A 12,034-nucleotide genomic window follows, 5' to 3' on the forward strand; every position below is an offset into this window, starting at 1 on the left:
TAATAACCTAGCCCCCCAAAAGAGCAGGAGACTGAGTTTGACATGGCTGTTTTCTATTTTTAACAGACTTTGGCAGGCCATTAGCATTCTGTTTAAAGTAAGCCAAAAGTCATAGTGAACAGAAATTGTTGTTTTTTTTTTCACTCATTGCTACACTAACTTAATAAAGCACTTTCTGGGCTTGGTTTTCTCTTATCTTTTACACTGAAATTAAATGGGAAAGCAATGGCTATGCTGAGGTGAGAGTCATTAGAAAAAGGAGACAGTTAATGGCCATCTGGGCACAGGGCTCACTCCAGGTTCTTTTGCAATTGAACACTGCATAGAAAGATTGATCTGCTTTCTTCTGCACAAAAGTTTGGGAGATCCATTTGGTTAAGGATTAAATTTGTCTAATAGTACATGTGATCTGAAATGTTTTAACTGTACTAGGAACATCAATGTAGAATAATGCTCAGTGCCCTAGGAATAACTGTGCCGCGCGGTTGTATGTATAGCTGTTGGAAAACGAAGGACAAAATTCTCTATGCTCAGCAGAGCTGTCAAGGCATCAGTTATAGACCTCTGGTCCTCAATCCTAGTGAATCTCTGAACAGCCTTAGCTGCTTTAAGTTGCACCCGGTGGCTCTGTTTTTGAAGGGATCCTTTATTAGCTAGCTACTGCTCGCTCTGCCACACCTTCCATTTTTTCCTGGACTGCAGTGTGCCCCCTTCCCTCATCAACTCAGTTCAGAGAGTGAGGATTGGTGTTATAGCAGGAAGAAATTACTTTGGGCTTGAGGGGGGACCGCATTCAGCAGAAGAGGAGTAAGAGAAAGAAAGCCATTGATCATTTTGCACTATTCTGACAAGACTTTGATTCTCTTTCTCTCATGCATAGATTTATCAAGAGAGTTCCCCTTCACTATATGCAGCTCAGAAATCTTTTCTTAGTTTTCTAGGGTTCAGTTTCAACATGTATCCAGAAGATGATAGAATCAGACGCTCTGAAGATGCAGAAGGTATGGACAGCTAAATGTGCCATACAAAATTAAAGGGGGAGGGCACATACCGTGTCAGCTAATCCACAGGAGCTGTTTCATGCCTGCTCCTATCCCATAGTAAATGGATGGTACATTGATACAGCTTACCTGTGGTTTAGCTTCCACTTATCAAAGGATGGACAGACATACAACAGTTAAAGCAGATTAGCTGATGCACGTAAACATTTCTCCCTTTTAACCACATATAAATTGTTTATCTTGTCCATACTTTCAGATCCATTTTTAGGCTCTCCTGAGACTTGTAAAGTAGAGGAACTGCTTGTTGCCATAGTTAATGAGGAGGGAAAGACTAGTGCACTGAAGTTAGGATTCACTGTCAAACTTCTTAAGTGGTTGGAAGTGTTAAATTCTGCAGGTTTGGTTGGGCAAAGAATGGACATGACAGGCAGACAAAATTTGGGGGTTAAATTGACCCTCACAAACCTCAGTTATGATGTGAAATATTTTGTCTTGGTTTAATGCATTTCTCTAGCAGCATTGGTGTATGTGATCTTGCAGAATGATCTTGACAAATACTTGTTTGCTGGGAAACCTTACAAATTGCATAATCTGCCCCAATTTCTCTTCCAATCTGAACATGCTTATGTTTTCTTGGACGAGAAAGGAAGCACCTCTCAGTGCTAAAAGGCCTACTTATTAAAACTTGTCTGTAACAACCAAAACAAGCAAATCATGTTTTCTGGGAAGTTGTGCTTGTGTTCAGGATGTGTTGTCCAAACTAGTTACTGACTTTGGGATTCTTTGCTCATGTTATTGAAGTGGCCAATAATCTGGGAGCATAATAATAATAATAATACTAAGAATAATAACCTTTCCCTTGGAAACATGCTAGGAATTTTTTTTTTGTGATGGTGGACTATAACAGAAATAGGTCCTATTGGCTTTACTGTTACTCACAGATTCCCAGAGCAACCATTATTTTGGCAGTCTAGAATAATTCCATATCCAGAATATTATTTTAATTTCCAAGAAACAAGAACTTCTGGGCTGGGGAGAATCTTGTTAAAATGGCTAGTTTCCACGGTCATTCAGAAAGAAACCTTATAAACAACTCTCTGTCAGCATCTTTGGGGGCCTACACATATTTGATAATTATGGGCCGCCAGCTCAGTAAATCCCTTGAGCATGTGCTGAGTCCGGTTTAGACTATTTAACATTAAGTACCTACTTACGTTTTGATCTGAATTGAGGACAATATGGGCGTGTTCACACAAGTGCGCATGTGCTCTTTGCTGTGCCTCAAAGGCTTTTGAGGTGCTGCAAAATGCACCCTGTGTACCCCATGCAAAATGCACCCTATGCACATGATTTGATTCTCCATGCTGCATATTTTCAGGAAAATCCTGGTATAAAAAAAAAAAAAAGCACGCCAAAAAGAAGTGGCATGGTGCACATGGCAGCAGCATGTGCTGCCCAAAACCAGAGCCTGACTGGCCAGAGCCATGCCCCGGCTGCCAGCTAGGCCCTGCACATGCAGAATGCCGTCACTGCAGCCCCAGGAGGCCCCCAGGACCCCAGGGAAAGCTGCTGGGGTCAGCTCAGGTACTGGCCACAGCCTCCTCTACCTCATCTAGGGCAATTTGCCCCCCACCAGGGCATGTGTGCAGAGGGATTCCCCAGGGATAGCTAGCAGCGGTTCAACTACGTGCCGCTGCTGGTTGTCCCTGGGGAAACGTAGTGCATGCTTGTCTGGATGTGCCCTATCAGTCTATTCATCTTTCAAATCGAGGCCTGTGTTGCTTTCTCTTCTGCTTTCATACTCTCTCTTTTTTTTATCAAAGCTGTTATTTGAATAATGGTTGGAAAACTTTTTTGTTACAATTAAATTTATAGGTGAAATGCATTTCCCTGGAGAGAGCCAACCTGAGACCTATCCACTATTTAAGCCCTGGAGCACATTCTAACAATGCTTTTAGTCGTTTGGCTGAAGTGTGATGTAAATAGTGAATAGATAATATGTTGGGCCTTTGACCAGGGGTCAGTTTTACTCTGTATGAGATTTTTTAGCATTGTTATGCGTAAGGGAGGCTACAGATAATGGCAGAACATGTCATATATCTGTGTAAAAGACACCAATATTTATTTGCAGCTGGTCCAAAACAGTAAAAGAAATCAATGACTTAAGAACGTTAACAATTTAAAAAAAAATATTTCAAAGCAACTTTTTTAAAACAAAAAGTTCTGCTGTTCTATAGCTGGACAAGAAAACTGGGTAAAAGCATGACTTTTATTTTGGGGAGTTTCTGTGGATGTTTGAATAGTTGATGAAATTTAAAAAAATCATTAATATCTCTCATTACATGGAAGTCATTCAGATTAATTTTTCTGCTCTTTGTAGAATAAAATTTCCTTTTAGTATGTCTGTTCACTGTATACTCTCCTTCCATGGCAAAATGTCTGGGTTCAGCCAAAGACTGGAAATATATAGTAAAATGCATGGAAAATATTCTGTGATCAATAAGGGGACACACAGCTGTCCTTCCTCATGAAGAACTAAATAGCAACTAGTTGACTCAGACTCCTATCTTGATCTAAAAGTGCCGCTCTTACCTGGTTGAGCTAACAAATACTTTCTAGTTTAAAAAGCCGAACAGGGTTTATGACACATGCACAGTCCATGTTCCACATGGGAAAAAAGATAGAAGGCAGGTATCTGCACAAGGCAACTCATTTAATATATACAGCAGTGATGACAAATGTTCAGTATTTTTCCGAAATAATAACTATTTAACCCCAAGATGGAAACTAGACATCAGTTTCCAAGTACAATGAACAGAAAATGTGGTTATGGGCAGGGATCCTGGTTTTCTCTGTTTAAAAATCTCAACCTCCCCTCTCAGATTCTCTAATTAAAAAACCCCAAATCCACGTTTTCCACGATTAAAATGAAACACCACTATCTATATAGGTATCAGTTGAACACAATGTTTTATTGATATATTTACATATTTAAAGCAGTTTGGAAGCCTACCAGTACCTCAATCACTATAATAAAATAAATTCTAAATACCAATACATTTTGGCATTTGATTTTGGGTTTTTTATCATGGAAAACCAGAGCTCCCCCTGCCCCCTTTGTTTACCAGGATGTGGGTCCCGCTGCGGCTGTTCCCCCCCACCTCCCATCCCCCATTACTATGTGGACTGAACAGCCCTGATATGCCAGTGCCCTGCCCATGCCATTGCCCCTCACTCCCAATGTACAGCCCCCCAGTCCTGCCGGTGCCTCTCACTCCACACCCATAGCTGCCCCCCCCTCCGGCTGCCAGGGCTACAGGGCCAGGGACCCAGGTCCTGAGCCCCTGCTCCCCCCAGCAGTGTCCGAGCCCCAGCTGCCATCTGTGGGAGGTGGTGGCTGCTGCGGCTGAAGTGGAGCATGGAGCCTGGATCCCCCTCCCCCACAGGCAGCATGGTTGGAGTGAAGCCTGTGGGGGAGGGCAGATACGGGCTGCCCGCTGTTGGCTCGGGGCTCCCTGCCCTTCTGCCTTCCCCCTGGCATGGCAGGGAAGGGCAGAGCAGGGTGGGGATGGTTGGTGCCACCGCTGGGAACCCCACGCTGCCATGGTGAGGTGCTCCTTGCCTGCCCAGTAGCAGCAGGGGGCACAACTCTGTGCCGCCACACCCACTGCTGCCATGGCAGTGCAGGACTCCCAGTGGTGGCACTGAGCCTCCTCACCCCGCTCTTCCCTGCCATGCCAGGTTCTGCTGGGCCCCAGGGGGCGGGCAGTAGGAAGGGGAGTCCTGAGCCTGCAGTGGGCAGTCTGCATCTGCCCCTGGTTATCTGGGGAGCATGTGTCCCCCCTTCCCCCCAGGAGTGTGTGCAATGGTGGGGAGCCAGCCCCCCTGCCAACCCCCAGAAGAACTGGCTGCAGCTCCATCCTGCTCCCTGCTCGGACCCTATGGCCATGCATTCTTACCTTGGCCCTGGCCCCCAAATCCCTGGCCCCGCACACTGCCCCAGGTGGGCAGTGCCTCCAGCCCTGTCCAACTTCCTCCCTCCCTCACTATGGGGATCTTAATCTGTCCCACTCCAGACTAACCTACAGGTTGCTCCAGGAGCTGCTCTTCATGTGCCTGGCTGCTACGTGCCTGTGTGTGCATGTATATGCATGTGACACCCCCTGCCTGATTGCCCTCCTCCCATTCCCCCCAGCCCCTTGCAGGCTGGAACTCTGCTAGCCTGCAAGGGGAAACCTGCTGTTCCCTGCTTTTCTCCATGAAAGGAAAAAAACCTGTGGTTTTCTCCTTAAAATGAGAAAATCTGTGTTTTCCTGCGTTTTCCTGCAGTGAACAAAAAAACAGGATCCCTGGTTATGAGAGTGATTTTTCTAAAAATCTAATCTTCCCTCCTTTCATATTGTGTACCAAAAATAAAGGGGCCCACCTGAATGTAGAAGTTTGGCTCAGAGAAGGGAAAGTCTACTGCAACCCAGGAGGGATGTAATAAACCAACTACATTTAACCTTGTACTGGTAATCAATGGAGCTGAGGACAGTTGTGAATATCTGATATGCAGTTAGTTCTGCTTATGGTCTAAAAAAATACAGCATAGAGAGAGTTTGTATTAATGGATATCAGGGAGAAAGCCCTTCTTGGGCTATTATAGCTTTTTACTGATGCCATTCTTTCTGATGAAGCTGTTGGTGCTGATTGCTGTCAGAAATAGCACGCTTGTACTAGATGAGCCCCTGGTTTGATCTAGTTTCTGTAGTTCTGTGCCCTGTTGCTGGCCACATACAAATTGTAGCTGTGGTCTGTGGGTTTCATAGATCCCAGGAGACATCATATCCTGAATTGCTGGCTGCTTTCTTTTATGGAAGAATTTTTGAAGTAAATAATGAATAAATCATATTCATGGGAACAATTGCATTTTTATTAAGTTATTAATTAAGGAGTGGGCTGTCAGGTCAGTGTGCCTGCCATATGCACATCTGCACATTCTCTCCCATCATATACAGCTGGATCCCGCTGTTGTTGTAACTGTGTCCTTGTCACCCTCTCAACTCCCAACTGGGTTTCCTTTGGAAGTGAAAGCAGAGTTGAAGTGTATTTCTCAATCAGTGTGTTCCCTGTTGCTGGTTATAGTTCAACAAAGAAAGATAGTGTTGCCTACAAAATAGAGCCTTGGTTCTAATTTCTAGTTCTGCCACTGATCTGGAGGGTAACCTTTGGCAAGTCATTTCTCCCTCAGTACCTCCGTTTCCCTATCTGTCAAATAGAGAGCATAATACTGTTTGTCTTTGGAAAATGCTTTGATATCTGCTGATAGAGGTGCAATGCAAGACTTTGCTTTTTCTCCTTAAGCTACTTAAGTGGGAAACATCCTTACAGTTCACTAGCAGCTCCTGTTAAGTTTCTAGGCACTCCCTATGCAGGTCAATTAAAGACCTTTAGAAACTGCTTATAGATTTCATGGGGACTTAGGACTGGAAGGGATCTCCAGGGCCATCAAGTACAGTGCTCTCCTATTACAGGCAAGCAAATTGTATCATCACGTTTATATAGTTACAGTTCATGGGGCTTGATCCATTGCTCACCGAAGTAGAGGGGAACTTAATGGATTAGTCCCATGATACAATAATATCTTAAGGATGTTCAGAAGTTCCTGAGGGAATCAAGTATCCAGTTCCTTCAGGAACATTCAGAAACATCAGCCAGAAAGTGAGCCGCTGACTGATTCTCCTTTTGTATTTGATCTGATCCCTGAAGTGGTGATTCCCTTTGCATATCAAATCCCACTCCATTATCTCCTGAGTATTCCTGTTATTTAGCTGAGCAGTCTGGTGCTACATCTCTAGGGAGAAAGTAATTTCCCCTAAGTCACTTCTTGTCAACACTTGCAGCTGCTTGCCTTAGGACTCTGCAGAACCGACATATGAAATTACGGCTGCCTTCCTAATTGAGCAGATATGTAGAACCTGCCCTTGGGAACAGTTAGATACCATCCATATGACTGTTCAACACCATGCACACTAAGATGCTCTCTTTCACAGAGAGCAGAGGTTTTGTGAGTTACTTGTTGTCAGAGCAACCAAACAGCCTTGAATTTTATTTTCCTGTGCTTTATTTTTTTTTTTTCAGTTGATTATCTACAGTGTCTTGCTGGCTTTGCCTTAATGCTCCACATCTTTTCCATTCCAGGTTCTTTCTTTCCTGCAATCAAGCCCCCGGACACAGTTTTTAAAATAACATTTTGGCTTGGATATTTAAACAGCTGCATCAATCCCATCATCTACCCGTGCTCAAGTCAAGAGTTTAAAAAAGCATTCCAGAACATCCTAAGAGTTCAGTGCCCCTTGAGGAAGCAATCTACTAAGAAGCAATCCTTTGGCTTTAACCTCAATCATCCAAGTAGCCCGGCCATGGAAAGTGGCAAGGACGTGGTCCGTATCCCTGTCGGCTCTGGGGAAACCTTCTATAAGATTTCCAAATCCGATGGGGTCTGCGAGTGGAAGATGTTCTCCACCATGCAAAGCATGTCTGCAAAAAGTGCAATTTCTAAGGACCAGTCAAGCTGCACAGTTGCCAAAGTAAAGAGCAAAGGGTTCTTAAGGGCATGCTGCTGTACTGGCACATCAGGGAATACTGTCCGGGAGAACCGTAAAGTGCCCACAATTAAAATACACACCATCTCCCTCAGTGAGAATGGGGAGGAGGTCTAAAGAAGGGATTGAGAGCTCTAGCAGGAAGGGTCATGGAGGAATCTTGACGTGATTTTTCAGCTCTGGCAACCTGGTGGCACTGCTAGTGGGAGGTTGCTTTTCTTAATAGGAATTCAGGGTAGGGGTTGCAGTATGGCGATCACAGAGGTCGACAGCTTAACTTTGAAAAGCAGCTCGAGATGTGTGGGGAACTGAAGTTAACTTCAGTGGGTGGTGGGTCTGATCCAAAGTCCAGTGAAGTCACTGGCAATCTTACAATTGAGTTCAATGGGCATTGCAGACACGATAGTCATCTGGCCACTTGGAATGATTATAGCAATGTTTCCTTGCTGCTTAATGGCCTTATTTTTTCACTGTAACCTTTTATTTTACAGCTCCAACCCTTCTGGTTTTGAAGCTCAATGAAAACAGAGGGGGGGGGGGGGGGAAGTCCCAATGAGTACCATAAAATATTGTAGTGATTTTTGGCATGGATGCTTTCAAAGGGCTCTAATTTTAGAGCCATTTTATGATCTCTTTTTATTTATTTATTTTTTTTTAGGCTGAACTTGTTGATTTAGTGCAGTTCAAGCTGAGGGCCTGGGGAAGGGAAAGCTTTGCACAGAATGTTACATATCTTGGAGTGTCCTTCAACAGGGGTATTCAGTAGGGATGTGTGATGGCTTTTCAACTGTTTTGTGCCTCTGTTCAGTTCCAGTCCCAATCCTGTGAGGTACTGAGCATCCCAGGCTATTGAAGAAAACAGGGAGTTGACAACACACTGGGTCATTTCCTCCACTGGTGCAGATCTGTGTAGCACCATTCACTTTGCTGTCAATGGAGTGATGGTGAGCAATACCAGTGGAGGGTGTAGCTTCCTGCCTTGGACAGCATTCCCTGGCCTGACCTCAACGATGTTGAAGTTTTGGTGAGTTCAGCTTGCAGATTTAGTGGAAACATCCCCTCAGCTTTTGCCCTGCTTGGCAGCACTGCCTTAAGTCCCACTTTGTATTCTGGATTCCAGTAAACTCCATCCCAAAGCAAAACATGATCAAAAGAGTTGCATTGCACCTCATTTAAAGAAAAAAGAAATCTGCCAGTTTCCTCCTTAAAAAAAAAAATTAAAAACAAACAAAATGTGAACTCAGTCCTTCCAGGTTCATTTAAAAGGATTTTGCACCTTAGTTATATTGTAAAAATACCTGTATCTGGGTGAGATTTATGCACTTGAGGGTGATTTTTTTGCACCGTTTTATTTTCTTAGTCATGGTAAGGCCTCCAAAGGGCTATTGACATATTAAACCCCTCCACTTCCAGGTAGTTGCAGTAGCCAGGTTGTGGCATGTTGATGTATTGCAATAATTGGAAGATATTCAGATGTTTTACTGCTGCTCTGCTGCAGATCTTTACTGCATTCTTCCCTTGATGCTCCCAAAGTAAGGTCCTGGAGACTCCCACCTCAGAATTTGGCCCCTTATTTCTGTTCAGATCAATGGAAGTTAAACCTATATGAGATAAAATTGTCCCCTTCTCCTCCTGCCCTTGACTGTGAATGCTGAAGGAAAACAATTGGAGTGATTATATTTTACCTTAGTTATTCAAACAAATAAACAGGTCTGCACCTGGAAGTGATGGTGGGAGGAATTATCTGTACAGCATTAGGAATAAGCAGCTCATAACATAATTACCTACTGAGCCTGCCAAGTAATAAAGCAGCTTTCTTGTCACAAAGCACAAAGCTTTCCTGGTGCTCATGTGTCAATCCTGTGAGGTGCTAGATGATACCCATTGATCTGAATGTGGATGGAGACTTCTCAGCCTCTAAAGGAGCGACTGGGAGTTTTGCAGGGTAAGGCTTTGAAAAGGGACCTGGACATCACTGATGAGGAATTACTATTTATTCATCTTCCATGCAGTAATTAGTCCTCATATTGATGGTGTTTGATTCTCCAATGTCTTTCATTTATGCACATCCTAGACTGTTTCCTTCTGCAAATGCATGGCATCATTTGGACCTTGTCAGTTTATCTGTGAAACACTGCAAAATTAGCATTTAAAGGGCTTGATTCTCAAATACACTCAGGTTGCTTTAGAATTCTGACTCTCAGTAAAGCTACTGAAAAATGAATGTAGATGTAATGTCCATGCTGAGGCTTTCTTATATGGCCAGGAAGGAGTAAAGCAGACTTAGTGTAAATAAGCATCAGGTTCCACAGGTAAGAACAAAATATAGAAGAACATTTTCAGTTCAAGAAACTCCCAGGCAAAGTATTATCAGATTTGGGGATGAGACTTACAGCAGGCATTTAGGCAGCTAAAGATGCAGATAGATGCCCAGTAAGGTCAATAGGAGTATTTAAGGGAGTTAGAATTATCTCCTAATTTTCAGTGGGAGGTAAGTGCCTAACCTTGTTCAGTAGGTAGCAGCATTTAGTAAAGTACGCAGCTGCATCTTGAGATACTTCAGTTCCTTTGGAAATCTGGTTATTGTTGTCTTAGCTGTCAAAGATCTCTCAATTAGCCTGGTCAAAAAGAATCCACAGACCATGTATCACTAGCCAATCTTTAATGATGAATGTAGGAAAAAGTGTAATCTTTGTAGACAGTTTATAAACAGAAGCTAAACTGGCCAACAAAATTTCACACTCCATTTCCATGCAGCTGTACTCTGAGTGCACTAAATAGCTGGTGTCAATTCAGAGAACATGAGTATAATTCAAAGATTTCTCAAGACCTAAGAGGCATGAATGATCTCATAACACTGTCAGTTTCTTTCTGCTCTACTGATCAAGAGCACTTCAGATACTCTTTGGGTGCATCTACATATCACCCTACGTCACTGTAGTGACATGCTAAGTCGCCATATGAAGCGCTACGGCGATGCAGCGATCATGTGAGTCTACATGAGCTACTTTGCCGTAGTGGTGTGCTCCCCTGTTTTAGTGTGTCCCTGTGACGATGTTGTGGCTAAAACTAATTGTGCACCGTGTACACGGTGCAGGAGTAATGTTGCCATAGGGCGACATGTAGATGCGCCCTTTATGTTCCTGCCATTTTTCTTCCACCTGTTACCTCAAATACATGTTTTATGTGTGTTTTTTCAGGTGCTGTAAGAATAAAATCTGTTCACAGCAAATTGGGTTTGCAATGTGGCAGCTGACTTTTAGGGGTGAACCCATACAGCCTGATGGTGTCTGCTTTCATAGACTCATAGAAAATTAAGGTTGGAAGGGACCTCAGGAGGTCACATCTTGTCCAACTCCCTGCTCAAAGCAGGACCATCCCTAACTAGATCATTTTAGCCAGGGCTTTGTCAAGCCAGGCCTTAAAAACCTCCAAGGATGGAGATTCCACCACCTCTCTACGTAACCCATTCCAGTGCTTCATCACCCTCCTAGTGAGAAAGTTCTTCTGGATATCTAGCCCAAACTTCCTTTGCTGCAACTTGAGACCATTTTTCCTTTTTCTGTCATCCGCTATCACTGAACCATCTAGTTCCATCCTCTTTGGAACTACCTTGCAGGGAGTTGAAGGCTGCTATCAAATTCCCCCTCAGTTTTCTCTTCTCCAGACAAAATAAGTCCAGTTCATAGAATCGTAGAAAATGAGGGTTGGAAGGGACCTCAGGAGGTCACATCTAGTCCAATCCTCTGCTCAAAACAGGACCAGTTAACTACGTAATCCTAGCCAAGGCTTTGTAAAGCCACGTCCAGTGGCAACGCGTAGGGGGTGCACGTGCATCCCCTGAGAGCGCTGGTGCACCCCCTGACTCCTTATGGCTCCTGTTCTCTGTGGATCAGCCACTTGGGTAGAAATTACTGACCCCAACTAAGCAAGCATGCTACTCTCTCCAGCCTGGGACAACAGTACAATGAATGCCACCCGGTATGTTCTAACGTGATTAGGAATATATGTGCTTTGGAAAAGTGTAAACCAGGGTCACCAAGCATGATTAATGCTGCTATTTAGTCCTTCTATCATTTGACTTAGCGGTATAGTTATTAGTCTTGTAGACATGAATTCATTTCCATTCCACCTATACAGATACTGCCTATAAATAGAGGTTGACTGTATATGTGAGTTGCCCTGCATTACAGCCAAATTAGGTTGTAAGGGAAGGCAATGCTGTAGATTTAATAGATTTCATAGACATTAGGGCTGGAAGGCATCTTGTGAAATCATTGGATCCTGCACCCTGCTCAAATAGCAGGAAGGCAGCTGGGGTTAGATCACCCCAGAAAGATAAACTTCCAAGCATTTCTTAAAGATATCCAGAGTAGGTGCTTGCACCACTTCTGTGGGGAGTATATTTCAGACTCTGGAGACTCGGATGGTAAAGAAGTTTTTCCT

General features: G+C 43.7%; 1 protein-coding gene across 1 annotated transcript in view; it reads left to right on the forward strand.

The window, feature by feature from the left end:
* Positions 1-8,107, forward strand: part of ADRA1A (adrenoceptor alpha 1A) — a 29,356-nt gene extending 21,249 nt beyond the window's left edge. Inside the window, exon 3 of the mRNA XM_019482446.2 lies at positions 7,185-8,107. Within this exon, the coding sequence (XP_019337991.1) occupies positions 7,185-7,705 (521 nt within the window). The 3' untranslated portion in view covers positions 7,706-8,107. The remainder of the gene's footprint in view (positions 1-7,184) is intronic.
* Positions 8,108-12,034: the final 3,927 nt, after the last annotated feature.

The sequence above is a fragment of the Alligator mississippiensis genome, chromosome 7 (assembly GCF_030867095.1).
Source record: "Alligator mississippiensis isolate rAllMis1 chromosome 7, rAllMis1, whole genome shotgun sequence".
In the NCBI taxonomy this organism is placed as follows: Eukaryota; Metazoa; Chordata; order Crocodylia; family Alligatoridae; genus Alligator; species Alligator mississippiensis.